General features: G+C 36.5%; 1 protein-coding gene across 14 annotated transcripts in view; it reads left to right on the top strand.

Moving 5' to 3' along the window:
- IRAK4 (interleukin 1 receptor associated kinase 4) overlaps positions 1-5406 on the top strand; it is a 28852-nt gene extending 23446 nt beyond the window's left edge. For 11 of the 14 annotated variants that reach the window (XM_057703455.1, XM_057703452.1, XM_057703451.1 and 8 more), the window contains 4 exons: positions 44-227; positions 1122-1184; positions 3382-3540; positions 3668-4804. In XM_057703455.1, coding sequence (XP_057559438.1) covers positions 44-227; positions 1122-1184; positions 3382-3540; positions 3668-3703 — 442 coding nt within the window. In that variant the 3' untranslated portion in view covers positions 3704-4804. Of the gene's footprint in view, positions 1-43; positions 228-1121; positions 1185-3381; positions 3541-3667; positions 4805-4841 lie in introns of those variants that run through there. The other 3 variants (XR_009048508.1, XR_009048507.1, XM_057703449.1) reach the window with 3 other exon arrangements.
- Positions 5407-15921: the final 10515 nt, after the last annotated feature.

Raw genomic sequence — 15921 nt, 5'->3', positions numbered from 1 at the left:
TCGGGACTATTTGATTTGCTTGAAAAGAAAAACTTTTTTTCAGTGCAAATATCTTACTGGATGAAGACTTTACAGCCAAAATATCTGACTTTGGGCTTGCACGGGCTTCTGAGAAGTTTGCCCAAACAGTTATGACTAGCAGGATTGTGGGAACAACAGCTTATATGGCACCTGAAGCTTTGCGAGGAGAAATAACATCGAAATCTGACATCTACAGCTTTGGTGTGGTAAGTTTCATATATATTTATATAACTGTACATATAAACTATATGTTTATAATTAAGTGACAATAATCATTCTGGCTGTACTAGTGAAATTGAAATAGAATATTTTGAATACACCTGTATTACTTAGCTCTCTTCTGTAAAGATTTAAATTGTTCACTTTAACCTCTAGTTAAATGAGAGAGTTATAAAAACTACTCCAAATTTGTAAAACTTTTAAATTGATTTCTGAAATTACTGCAAGAAATGATTTTTTGCCCACATGAATTAGTATGAAGCTGAAATTAGTGCATACAATAACTTGTCATACAGGATGCCCTTTAGTGTCCTGTTTTTAAAATGAAACATTTTTTGAAGGAAATATGCTTTGACATTTTCTGATCAACCAGTCTGTTCCTAATAACTTTTACGATGGTATGAGGAATGGGTGGGAGGGGTTGGAGAAATTGGGTGCTTCTTTATCTTATTTATTCATATGTGTTTCATTTGTGGATATTTACGTTCATAGTATTGTGAAGTTAAGGCACAGTGTTCTAGGATATGCCTGAGGTTTAGAAAATAATATTCTCCTAAGAGCCAGAGAGAATTATTCTTGGGAAAAATCCTGTGCAAGACAGGCAAAGGGGTGTCCAGAACATGTGTTAAAGGGGGCTGATTGTTCTAGTAAGTTGCCAGTAGAAAAGAACTGCTTGTGGGGATGGGTGGGATCTGAGGTGTCCGGGAAGAAAGAGTGGAGAGATGACCACAGCTCACGTTCTTTCCGCTTTCATGCCTAAAAGGCGTAGTGCAGTGTGTGGAAATAGTTCATCAGATTTCATAATCAAGGGCCACCTTCCTTCTAGTTTCTATATGTTGTCTTCTATTAATTTTTACTTTCTCCTTTTATTTTCTTCTTAGGTTTTACTAGAAATAATAACTGGACTTCCAGCTGTGGATGAACACCGTGAACCTCAGTTATTGGTAATTGAAAGATTTTGGTTTTTTCCAGTCCTTTTCTCTTTGCATTTATAATCTAAATTTATGTGGGTAAATTTGGCATCTAGATTTGTCATTTTCAATTGGCAATCTTTCTGTTGGTGATTACATAGTGGCATATGGAAAGAGCATCAAGTATTTCTAATCTCAGCTCTGCCATGAAATATTTGTGAAGCTTGGAGAGGACACTTATATACTCTGTGTTCTAGTTTCCTTGTGGCTAAAATCAGAAGAGAGCTATATGGTTTCTGAGGCCTCCTCTAATATATTTCTATCTTGTTGCTTTCATGGTGATTACTAACAGCCTTTTCAGCTCAGAGAGAAAAAACAACATTGCTTCCTTTGAAATTTGTATCAGAACAGAATTGCTAATAAAAGTCTCTATCCATTTCTATTATGGAGTATTTTTGCAATAAAGTTATCGTAGAAAAATTTACTTGTGTGTTATATTAGGCATTCATTGACAGTTATATAAATAGACTAACTGAATGCTAAAACTATAGGAAAATTATGCCATGCCTTTTTTTTCCTATATAGTAAGTTTTAAGAACTTAGAGGGTTTTCTTATAAAATTAAAGCCTTACAGAAATACCCCTACAATTACAAGTTTTTCTTAAAATTCGTTAAATAACTACACTGACTTTATTCTAGTTTGTGTTCTAATGGGACAAACCAGTGTGACAAATTCAGACAACATGTGTACACCAGATTATTTCCCCAGAATGAGAATTAGAAAGTCAAAAGGTATAATATATTTGCTCAAAGGCTGGGTGTCATACTTTTAAGAAAAACCATAACTATAATATCTGTATGTTACAATATTGCTGCAAGTGTCCCTTATAAAACTATATATTATAAAGCTTCCCATGGGTTCCTGGATATATAGTAATGAATATTACATGCTATGTAATATTTCACATTAAGGTATATTTATAAAACATAATATTGTGAAAAGTTAGTATTGTCATAATATTTTACAGTAGCACATAGTGAAGTTTTGCCGTCATCAAAGAAATAAAATCCTCTGTCCCATTGGTTCTCGGAGGTCAGGAAAGAAGCCTGGGCTGAAGTTACAGTTTTTGAGCCATTCTGTACAGGCATGCATAAAGTTTTGTGTGTTGATTGGGTTATACAGAGCAAGCGTGTAGATTAAAAATATAGGAGAGAAAAAATAACCACAAAATAGGGCTTTAAATGACAAATTTATTCTCTCACAGTTCTGGAAGCCAGAGGTCTGAAATGAAAGTTTTCTCAGGGCTGCGTTTGCTCTGAAGACTCTAGGGGAGAATCTTCCCTTGCCTCTTCCAGCGTCCAGTGGCTGTTGACATTCCTTGACTTGTACCCACATCCCTCCAATTTCTGCCTCTGTGATCACACTGTCTTCTCCTTTGTGTCTGTTTTTTGTTTTCCTGTCTCTTATACGGATGCTTGTCATTGGATTTAGGGCCCACCTGGGTAATCCAGGATGATCTCATCTCACAATGCTTAACCTAATTCCATCTGCAGAGACCTTTTCTCCAAATACCGTCACTTTCACAGGTTGGGGATCAGGACCTTGATATAGCTGTTGGTGGGGCCACTGCTCAACCCACTACACGGTGCTAGTCCTCCACCTCTCTCCCTATTGATTATCTTTTCATCGTGGCCCTGCCCCTGCTTTCTGCCTCCCGCTTTCTCTTTGATTCAATAATGTGAGTAGCCATGGAGACGTGTGCCTGTGCAGGGAGTGGGGGTCTGCATTCAGACGCTGGAATTGCATTATCAGGAGCACAGCAAAGAAGCAGACCTCCTTGTGCTGTCAGCCTAGGAAGTACTGCTGGAGTACCTGAGAGCATTGAGCTCAGTCACATAAATACAAAAATCAACAAGGCAGATGGCTGAAAGTTTTCAGGAGGGAGGGAGGTATGTATGTATGTACTCGTATAAGGAAGTAAGTAAATAGAGTTTCTCCTAGATGTCTTCGATTCCTAATACGGTTACAACAGTAGATAGTAAACTAAGAGTAAATGTTATTATGATACAGATTATATAATTAAAATGTATTCTTTTATAATATGATTGATAATATAAGCTAATTATAATATAAATATAATTTATATTTATTTATAAATACATTTATAAATTTATCTGATTTGTTTCCCTTTTATTTGAAACTTTTAAAGTTTTAACATTTGTCTTAAAGCTAGATATTAAAGAAGAAATCGAAGATGAAGAAAAGACAATTGAAGATTATATTGATAGGAAGATGAATGACATTGATTCCACTTCCATTGAAACTATGTACTCTGTTGCCAGTCAATGTCTGCATGAAAAGAAAAATAAGAGACCAGACATTAACAAGGTATTTATTTTACATATATTTAAAAAGCGAAGGAGGTGGGGTTTGTCATTTTTCCCTAAGTGTACATTTCAAACCAACTATTTAATGCGATTCTTTTTGTTTTTCTATCTTTCTTTCTTTATAAAAGGTTCAACAGCTGCTGCAAGAAATGACAGCTTCTTAAAACTTTACTGGGATAGACTCCTGGCTTTTTATATGCAGCTATCTACATCATTTTTTAAACTGAAATTTTTTTGTAGACATTCTTCTTTACCTCTTACAAGGCAGCATGGTGAAATGCAGCACTATTAAAGCTTGTGTAGAATCCTCAGTATATAAAACAAACAAAAGGAGAGCCACTGTAGCAACACTTAGCCCTACTTTTTTAGTGTCACTCCAAGGTCTTACAGTAATTCCTGAGACCTCCTTGGAACCTTACCAAACACAGTTTGAAAACTCAGAATTATCAAAAAAAGAAGATTGGACTGTAGGGTGAAAAGACCCTGTGCTGAAGCCCAGACTCCACTACTAATTTTCTGTAAAGCTTTGGGCAGCTGCTTAGCTGCTTTGAGCCTTGGTTTTTTCACCTGTAGCATTGGACTAATATCTACTGTGCCTCTCTGACAGGTAGTCATGAAAATCAAATGACACAGAATATGTACAAGCACTTGGTAACTTGTAAAGTGATATAAAATTTAATGTTTATATAAATGATTATAAAATCCTATTACAGTCATTTGTTGATAGGGTCATGTTCACAGTGTGCTATTTTAAGCAACCATTCACCATAAGCCAATTATGCCCTGATGATACTCCATGATGTTAGATTAAGTTAGATGGCAGATTTGAAGGCATTTTGCAGATGCAGTTATAGTCCCTCATGAGCTAACTTTAACCTCAATTAGGAAACGCTGCTTTGGAGACCTGACCTAATAAGGTGAGCTCTTATAAGAAGTACGAGAGATCCTCCTGTGGGCCTTGGAGTAAGCTATCATGTTGTAGGAAGGCCACATTGGCTAAGATCTATGGGTGGCTTCTAGGAGATGAGAGCTACCTTCCACCTGTTAGCCAGCAAGAAAAAACTGGAACCTTGGTTGTACACCCTCAAGAAATTGAATTCTTCCAACAACCTGAATTAGCTTAGAGTGCTGCAAACTTCAGATGGAACCAGAGCCCCCGCTGACACCTAAATTTCGGCCTTGTGAGACCCTCCGTAGCAAACATGGACCTCTGTGTCTGGACTTCTGACCCGCAGAATTGTGAAATAATAAATGAGTTGCTATAAGCCACTAAACTTGTGGTCATTTTTTATGCCGCAACAGAAAATGAATACAGCAATACAATAAATCCAAGATTCCAAAGCAAGATTCCACACTGTTTCATGCCTGATGGTATGCGATGCATCATGGACCCTGAGCTTGTGTGACCTACGTAGCTCTGGGAATGAACAGAGAGGCTGCCCTCAGCTTGCAACAGTCCTGAGCAGGAGTTGACCGAAGTTCGGAGAAGAATAATGTACAGGCTCTTTTCACTGTTTCCTCAAGGCAGAATTTAATGGCCTGTGGTGACATCTAGTTGAAGTGTTTTCTTAACTGCATTTGGAATGTGCTTCCCCCTAATCTTTTACAGAAACAGAAAAAATTAAACAGATTTTTGGAAAAAATGTTTGACAGAGGCTTTGATGTGAACTTTTAATGTTGCCTCTAGCAACTGATTGTGCAAACCAGTAAGTAATGAGAGCAGGGTTGAGAACCACTGGCCTACCCCTTTTCCAGAAAGAACAACAGCTTTTCCCCCCATATTTCTGACCCATTGATTTACTAGCTAGCCAACTAAAAGTTTTTAAGTCTGAATTTTGCTCAACTTAATATGCTGTGTGAGAAACAAGCAGATAATAAGAACAATTAGTGTTTTGCTTTACTTTTCTGACATATAATTAAGACACACTTAAGACATTGTAAAGCATTTATTGCTCTGTTCACTCTTGGGTTCTGTAGCTATATAAAATGGCTATAGATCCCAGCAATAAATAGTCCCTTTTTTACTTTCAAAACAAGTATATATTTTATTTTTTCCAACTTTACGGCAATATAACTGACAAAAATTGTATATACTTAAGGTGTTCAAAGTGATATTTTGCTATACATCCCTTAGCATCCCCAGGGCATTGGTTCCAGGACCCCCGTGGATACCAAAGTCTGTAGATTCTCATGTCCCTTATATAAAATGACACAGTATTTGCATATAACCTATGCATATCCTTCTGTATACTTTAAATCATCTTTAGATTACTTATAACATCTAGGACAATGTAAATGTGATGTAAATACAGTGTAAATATGTAAATAGCTGCCAACATGACAAATTCATTTTGCTTTCTTGAACTTTACGGAATTTTTTTTCAAATATTTTCAGTCCACAGTTGGTTGACTTCACAGATGCAGAACATGTGGATACCGGGGGCCGACGGTACATTGTGAAATGATTACCACAATCAAACTAACTGGCACATCCACCAGCTAACACAGTTACCATTTTAGTTATTTTGGTGTGGTGAGAATACTTAAGATCTGCTGTCTTAGCAAATTTCAAGTATACAATGCAGTGTTACTAACTACAGTCACCATGCTGTACTTCAGATCCCCCAAACTTACTCATTTTATAACCAGAAGTTTAACCCTTTGACCAACCTCTCCCCATACTCCTTTAGAGTTTGTACCATTCCACTACAAGAATGGACACGGATAGGACTGGCTTTTTAATCATTCAGATTCTCAAAAATAGTATGGAGGCAACAGCAGTGAATCTCCAAAACTAGTGCTAAGATTTCACTCCTTGGATGAAATTAGGAAAGATCATCTTATGTATACTCTCACCTAAAACAAAAATCAGTAAATTAATTCAACAAATATTTATTGATTGTTTTCTGTGGTCCAGGCACTTATGAAAGCAATGTACATATCCAAAGTCCTCGTTCTCCCGGAGCTTGTTCTCAAGAGAAAGTCTCTGTTCAGATGGAGATAATCATATGCAAGTCAATAAGTAAGACAACATCAGGTAGAAGTGTTAAGGAAACATTAAAACTATGTATTGTGATAGATTCCCTTAGCTAAGAAGGTTTAACAAAACCAAGCTAAAAAAAGAAAAAGAAAAGAAAAAGGGAGGGAGGGAGGGAAGGAGGAAGGAAGGAAGGAAAGAAGGGGAGGCTACCAGTGTATAGTCTCAGAAATGACTAGAATGTACTATAACTTAGAAAATAAAAAACCTAAGCTGAATCAAGTCTTACTTGTGTGTTAGGCTGTGTTATTAGAGACCTTTGGGTCAGCAATGAGACAAGAAGAAGACTTTGTCACAAAGTTTCTACTACTTTCCTGGGAAAAGGAATACTATGTTTCAGATTATGTCAGATATTTTCCTCTATTTATGCATCAAGGTAGTTTGGTGAAGATAGTGGTTAAGATCATCTAATCTGTTTGCCTTGTTTATCTGGCAGCCTTTTCATTTTGGTTTTTTGCCTGGATTTGCCTTTTGGAAGATAACTCACAGTGACAAAGACTATTGCAACCTATATATGAAGTTTCTATTGCAGAATGTATTTTTACAATTAGTAAAATCACATTCTGGTTTATACTGAAGTCTTTTGAAAGTTTAGGTAGTATGAATTAAATCTTCAGAGACTGATCACCTCAGGCTGTGCCACAATGCTGATATCTAAACTTTAGACTGTGACTGGCCCCTTCTTCTGCGATAGCCATTCTAAAAGCCAGATGGTATCTTCACCTCCTTTAAGAATTAGAAAGGAACTAAGGCCACAGTGGTAATCATTTTGCAGTAGGTGAGTGTATCAAATCAACATATTGTATACCTTAAATTTACACAGTGCTATAATGCGGATGGACCTAGAATCTGTCATACAGAGTGAAGTAAGTCAGAAAGAGAAAAACAAATGTCGAATATTAATGAATATATGTTGAATCTAGTAAAATGGTTCATCTGTACCATCTCGCTATGTAGAGACACAGACATAGTGAATAGACGGTTGGACACAGAGGGGGAAGGGGAGGGTGAGATGAATTGGGAGATTAGGATTGACGTATACACTATCGTGTAAAATGGATAGCTAGTGGGAACCTGCTGTATAGCACAGGGAACTCCACTTTGCTGTTCAGTAGAAACTAAAACAACATTGTAAAACAACTACACCTCAATTAAAAAAAGAGGAGAAATAGATTTCCAATAAAATTATACTGTTAATACTTGAAGGAAAAAAAACTGTGACATACAAAGGATAAGTAACACATTCCAGGTGACACATCGAGTTGTCCAACCTCTTTTCATTCTTCAAAGACTAGTTCAAATGCTAACTCTTCCATGAAGACTTTCTTGATTTACCCCAAACTGAAATATAAATTTATTTCCCCCTGAACTCCCTTGGGTCTTTCAATTGAATAATTGGAGATACTTTAAAAAAAAAAGACTCATGCACTCCAGTGTTCATTACAGCATTATTTACAACAGCCAGAATATGGAAGCAACCTAAATGTCCATCAACAGAGGAATGGATAAAGAAGATGTGGTACATATATATAATGGAATATTACTCAGCCATAAAAAGGAATGAAATCGGGTCATTCGTAGAGACGTGGATGGACCTAGAGTTTGTCTATACAGAGTGAAGTAAGTCAGAAAGAAGAAAACAAATATCATGTACTAATGCATATATGCAGAATATAGAAAAGTGGTATAGATGAACCTATTTGCAGGGCAGCAATAGAGACACAGACATAGAGAATGAATGTGTGGACACAGAGAGGTGGAGGGGAGCTGGTATAAACTGGGAGATTAGGATTGACAAATATACACTACCAGAGCACACAGAGCTCAGCTCAGTGCTCTGAGGTGACCTAGATGGGTGGAATGGGGTGGTGGGAGGGAGATCCTAGAGGAAGAAGATATATGTATATGTATAGCTGCCCTTGTACACTTTGTTGTACAGCAAAAACTAACACAATACTGTAAAATAACTATAACCCAATTAAATATATATAATGATAATATATATAATATATAATGTACATATATAAAATATATATTTTAATTGTATATATAGAATTATATTGTATATAGTATATTATATATTGTATAAAATATATATAACATATGTCATTATATATTTAATTATATATAATAATATATGATTAATATATATAACACAAATTAATTTATAATTTATTATAAATGATAAACAACATATATTATATATTATTTATCTATTATATATTATACACTACAAAATATTATATACATTTATAATATATATAATATATAGTATATATTGCATTAATATAGTATATGTACTATATTATATATTACAAATTATAATGTACATTATATGTATTTTATATACTTTATATTCTATAATATATAGTATCATTAAGTATATTTTATAAAAATATATTAATATCTAATATAATAATAATATATAATATTTATATATAATTTATATAATATAATCATATTATATATAATTGTAGATTTATATATAAATATAATTTTGTTATGTATTACATATTATATATTACACATATATAAATAATTATATATAATATATAAATCATATATCACATATATTACATACAAACCTATAGCTATATATTATGTATACTATATAGTATATAAAATTAGCATATAGTATTTATTTATAATTTATATATAATCATGTATTATATGATTGTATATTTATGTATAAATATAAACAAATCATTTATTATATATTACATATTATATAAATATATAAATAAATATATAAATATGTTAATATAAAGATATATAATATATAATAACATAAATAATTATATATAATATATGATAATATAGTATATATTATAATACATTATAATATATGATATGTAATATATTTTATATTATAGCATATATATTATATATAAATGTATACATATAAATAATGTATGAATAAAATAAATATATATTATATAATATGTGTTATCATTTCTATATATATGTTTAACACAAGAGAAGGCAGCAATGTAGGAACAAAATGATGTGACATCTAGAAAATAAGTTGCAAAATGGCAGATGTAATCCTATGTTCTCAGTAATTACATTGTGTAATTGGATTAGACTCTCCAATTAAAAGGAGATATTGGGAAATACATAAAATTACATTATTCATGGATTTCCCTGGTGGTCCAGTAGTTAAGACTCCATAATCCCAATGCAACAGAGCCGGGTTTGATCCCTGTCCAGGGAACTAGGTCCCACGTGCCGCAACTGAGAGCTCGCATGCTGCAACTAAAAGATCCCACATGCTGTAACTAAAGATCCCGCATGCTGCAACACAAGGAAGATCCACAGGCAGGAAGGAAGGCTCCGCGTGCTGCATCTAAGCCTTAGCGCAGCCAAATAAATAAATAAATAAATTTTAAAATTACATAATCCAACTCATATATTCTGCCTATGAGAGACTCACTTTAGGTTCAAAAATGCAAATAGGCTGATAGTAAACAAATGGAAAAACATGTTCTGCAAACAGTTACCAGAAGTGAGTTGGAGTAGCTATACTAATATCAGACAACATATTCAATAAAATTTGAGATAAAAGTCATCACTAGAGAGAAAGAACCACTTCTTATAATGATAAAAGTCAATCCTTCAAGAAGACATAACATTTATAAAGATATGCACCTAACAACAGGCTTAAAATACATGAAGTAGTAACTGACATAACTGAGAGAGAAAATACACAATTCAACAGTAGCTGTTGGAGATTAATACCAAACAATGGATAGAACAACTAGGATAGAAGATGACAAATGGAACGCTTGAACAGCACTGTAAATCAAATAGACCTCACAGACACCTATAAAACCCTCTGCCCCACAAGTGCCAAATACACATTCTTCTCAGATGCACAAGAATAATTGCCCAGGATAGAGTATATGTTAATCTGTAAAACAAGTGTATTATTTTCCTGTGGCTGGTATAACAAACTGGCACAATCTTGGTGCCAGAAATTAACAGAAATATATTTCCTCACAGTTGTAGAGGTTAAAAGTCTAAAAATCAGTATCACTGGGCCAAAATCAAGGTGTTGGCAGGGCTGCACTCCCTCCAGACGCTCTAGTGGAGAATCCACGTCCGCTGCTTCTAGCATCTGCTGGCTGCCAACCTTCTTAGTTTCTGGCCACATCATTCCAACTTCCGCTTCCATCTTAACTTTACCTTCTCCTTTCTCTCTGTATTCACATTTCCTCTGCCTCCCTCTTACAGGTATACTTATGATTTAGGGCCTACCCAGATAATTCAAAATAATCTTCTCATCTCAAAATCTTTAACTTAGTCATATTTGCAAAGGTCCGTTTACAAAATAAGGCAATATTTACAGGTTCCAGAAAATAGGACTAATCTCAATGAATTTCAAAACATTTAAATCACACAACCCCGCATGTATTCCAACCACAGGAGAATGAAATTAGAAATTAATAACAGGAGGAAATTTGGGGAATTCACAAATATGTGTAAATCAAACAACACACTCCTAAACAGCCAATGAGTAAAGAGAAAATCATGAGGCGAATTGTAAGATACTTTGAGAAGAATGAAAAACACACAACAAAACTCAAACAGCAAAAGCAGTTTCCAAAGTAGACACAACCCCCCCCACCAAATTCTAGCAAGCCAAATCTAGCAACATATGAAAACGACTACATACCAAAACCAAGTAGAATTTATCCCAGAAATGCAAGATTGGTTCAACATCCAAAAATCAGTAACTATAATACGCAATTTAAATAGAATGAAAGACAAAACCCACATGATTATATCAATAGAAAAAGGATTTGATAAAATCCAACACTCACAAACTAAGAATAGAAGGTCACTTCCTCAATCTAATAAAGGACGTTTAAAACAAAATAAAACAAACAACTCCTCCCTCCCCCCCCCAGCATCATAGCATCATATAGAATAGCCAAGAACAGCCAAAATGTTCTCCAAAAAAGAAGTACAAAGTTGAGGACTCACACTTCCCAGTAACAAAAATACAGTAATCAAAACAGTGTGATGCTGGCATAAGGATAGACATATATATAGATCAATGACGTAGAATTGAAAGAAATAAACTCTTAGATATATGATCAGTCATTTGCCAAGACCATTCCATGGAGGAAAGAGTAGTTTTCTCAATAGACAGTGCTAGGACAACTGGATAAATACCTGGAAAAGAATGAGTAGGACCCTTACCTCACATCATATACAAAAATTAACATGAAATGGATGGAATACCTAAAGATAAGAGCTAAAATTACAAAAGTCTTAACAGAAAATAGGTGTAAATACTTGTGATCCTGGGTTAGGCAACTGTTTCTTAGATCTGACACGAAAAGCAGAAACTGAAAAACAAACAAACAAACAAAAAAATGGGATAAATCGGGTTTCACCAAAATTAAAAACTTTTGTGTATCAAAGGACGTTACCCAAGAAAGTGAAAAGAAAATCCTCAGAACGACATATGTGAAAATCATATGTGATTTGAATCTGCTATCCAAAATGTACAAAGCACTCTTACAAGTCAATAATAAAAATACAAATAATTTTAAAACAGGCAAAGGATCTGAATAGAAATTTCTCCAAGGAAGATATACAAACGGCCAAGAAGCACATGAAAACATGCATTAGTCATTAGGGGAATGCAAATCAAAACGACAATGAGACACCCCTTCACACCAACTAGGATAGTTATCATCATAAATAAATATTGATGAGGATGTGGGGAAACCGGGACCCTGTACATTGCTGAAGGGAATGTAAATGGTGCAGCCACTGTGGAAAACAGATCGATCATTCTTCGCAAAGTTAAACATAGACTTACCAATGACACAGCAATTCCACTACTGAGTGTGTACCCAAAAGAACTGAACACAGGCACTAAAGAAATACATCTACACATCTGTTCATAGCTTCTTCCAGAACTGGCAAATGGCCCCGGGGAAGTCGTAGCCCTAGATACTGGGCTCATCTTTTTGGATTTATATTTTCTCCCATATTTTGGTTCTATATTTCATTACTACCTTAGTAGCACTCTGATGCCTTTGAGCAGAATTCTTCCCCTAGTTTTCCTCAGGGAAAGGTTTGATCTGAATTACCAGATATTTTCCTAGTAGTAGAATAATATTGATTCTATCCTGGATACTATTCTTTCTAGACCTCTGTTTCTTATTTAATTATGGTGTTTGAAATATCATCCATACACATATGGCTAGATTTTTGTAGTTCTCATCTTTAGCCAACCAGTCTGAAATATACTTTTCTCCCAAACAACTGCTCTTCTTGGAATTGCTTGAACATGACATCTGCGTATTTGGGCACACTGTCGTCCATCTTTCAGTTCTGCTTGGAATGCTCTTCCCTCTGTGTCCACTCCACAGTCTTTTCTGATTCCCCATGCAGAAATAGGTGCCTCTCCTATGTTCCCACAGTATCCCAAAAATAATTAATAATAATAATAATGGTATGTACATTAATTTATAAACTTACATTCAAAAAATTATATGTTGCACAGTTTTTATTAAATAATTATGAGCTATTCAAAATGCTTCCCCTATATTAACTTAGTTAATCTTCATAACAATCCTATAAATTTGATAATATTATTACCCACATTTTATAAATGAGGAAATTGAAGTGAAGTAACTTGCTCAGGATTACGCAGCTAGTAAACTGCAGAACTGGAATTTTAACTCGGGCATCTGACATCAGGCTGTAACTTGTACTATGCTCTCTGTCATATGGATCATAATTATCTTCTCTGTCATTTGTTGAGAGCTAACTGTTGTGCCAAGCATTATGTTAAGAGCATGATCACGTTTAATAGCTCTATAATGTAGGTCCTATTTTTTTCTTATTGAGGAAATTGATGCCCCCAATTTAAGTAACTTCTCCTTCGTGTTCATTGTGTTAGACTGCAATTCTCCACTCTTCCCTAGATCCATGCCCTTTGCAATGCGGTTTTGTAATTCTTCCCAGCAAGAGGTAAATGTCATTTCCCCAGTCCTTAGATCCAGAGTGGCTTTGTAACTTGAAAAGTGATGTCTCAGTTCCAAGCCTGGGCCTCCAGAGCCCCTGTGCATCACTTTTCTCTTTCTCTCTCTTGGAACACTGCCGCTGCCAGGAGAACAAGCCAGGGCTAACATGCTGCTGCGGAGGCCATGCCGAGCAGAGACAAGTCATCTCAGAGGACGTCATCCCAGACCAGCCAACCTGCCAGCAGACCACAGATGGGAGAGAGGCCAGCTAACCAGAGACTTGTAGAAAATAATTGCTATTTTAAACCACTACATCTGGGGGTAATCGGTCATGTATTACTATGGTAGCAATAAGTAACTGATTCGGTCATATAGCCAGGAAGTGACAGTGTCGTTCTCTTTCTCTCCCTCTCTGTCTCTCTCTCCCTCTCTCTATCTCTCCTTCTCTCTCTCTCTCTCTCTCACACACACACACATAAAGATATGACCCATGCGTTCTTATCCATACAGCTTGATAATAGGAGACTAAGAAATGCATTTAACCTCCATTCATGAAGCCAGGAATGTGGAGGGGGCACAGGAAGACACTCTCCAACCCAGCCCCAGCAGAGGCGGTAGGGTAGGAGGGAAGAGGAGGGGAAGGGGCCTCAGAGAACTTTCCAGCCGCTCCAGACTGACTCGCCCCCCACTCTCAGTCCCTTTCTTAAGAGACCCACCTCTCAGCCCCTCCCTCTCCCTTCCCCCTCCCCCAGACCCGGAGGATCCTTCAGACGGAGGTTCAAACCTCTTTCTCTTTCTCTTCCTTTGCTGATGTGAGCCATGGGAGTGCCTATTTGTATGTGGGGAGTAGTTCTGTGACGTTCCCATTCTTCCCCTTCCCAAGTCTCTGGGGGTGGAAAGGAGGAAGAGATACCAGTTAACAGATTTTTAAAATGTAAATAAAATATCCTCCCCCCGTCCCGAGAAAAGTACCTCTTCCTGTGAAGCACCCAGAGTTTTATGAGGCACTGGTCTGACTGCATTCTAGCCAAGTGCAGATGGTGGTGGATCACCACTCGCCATTGAGTAGAAGTTAGTCTTTGGCCTTTCCAGAACAGAACAGGGTCAGCTGAATGAGGATTCCCCACGGGAGGACACTTGCTGCTCAGGAATGAGTCAGTACTGGAGTCTTCCGGGATAGAAACTATAGTCTTCCAAGGGCAAGAGGCTGTGTCAGTGCTAGTGACGTTTGCTCTACCCAGAAATACAGCAACGGAGGCCAGAGCCTCTGTGCTGAACCTACCACTACTTCAATGTGCTCCTTTCCCCGCTGTCCAAAGAAAGGTAAAATCTCATTCTTTCATTTATTCAACAAAGACAGTGTCCAACATGTCCTAGATGCTGTTCCCGGTGCCAAGGATGCATCAGTGAATAAAACCAAGTCCCTTTCCCCCACGGAACCTGTGTTCTAGTGGAGCAGACAAGCAATATATACATAGATATGTAATTCCTAAGTGCTTTGAGGAAAAATAAAGCAGAACTAAGGTGAGAAGACAGGGAGTACAATTAGACTGAGAGGTCAGGGAAGACCTTTCTGGGGAGATGCCATCTGAGCAGAGACCTGCGTTAGGTGAGGGAGGAAGACATGTAGATATTGGGACAGAGGGAGCCAGTCAGAGGAACAGCACATTCAGCGTGCCTGAGGCAGCAGCGTGCTTGGTCCTTCACAGGTCCAGCCAGCAGCCGAGCTGGAGCAGGCTTAAGAGAGGTGGAGAGCCACGGGCCAAGTCATGCAGAAGCTACCGGGTAAGAGTGAGGGCTGGATTTTATTCTATATGAGATGTTACCCTTAATCATAACCATTATAGACCAATGTACACGAATACCTAAAGTCTGTTGACTGAATGCGGGGAAACCCTCAATGTATATCGTTTAAGGCAAACTGTACCCAGTCATGGCTACACATGAATCATCTGTGGAACGGTGTGACTCCTGGGCCCACCTACTCTTATCAAAATCTCTGGAGATGAAGCCCCAGAATCGGTACTTTAAAAAAACAGAACAAAAAACTCCAACCCTCATATGGCTGTATATGCAAAAAAAATGTGTGAAAGGATAAATACCAAACTATGACACGAATCTCAGGCACGTGATTTGTTCTGAGTGGGAATGCCACAGAATTTTAACTTAAAATAGTTCTTAAAATCAGCCCTTTTTACGGCAATTATTGGTAAAACTGCTACGGGAGACATCCATTTTGTAATATAGCCCTTTAATAAAAATGATCAATTTGATCCTGAATCGCAGACTCGAATGCACTCAATTCTTGTTGGATGAACGTGTCTTAACAGCTCACTGTCAGGAACGTTGGTCGCCCTAT

This window comes from Hippopotamus amphibius, chromosome 12 (assembly GCF_030028045.1).
Source record: "Hippopotamus amphibius kiboko isolate mHipAmp2 chromosome 12, mHipAmp2.hap2, whole genome shotgun sequence".
NCBI lineage: Eukaryota > Metazoa > Chordata > Mammalia > Artiodactyla > Hippopotamidae > Hippopotamus > Hippopotamus amphibius.
This window is presented reverse-complemented; position numbering and strand designations above follow the sequence as displayed.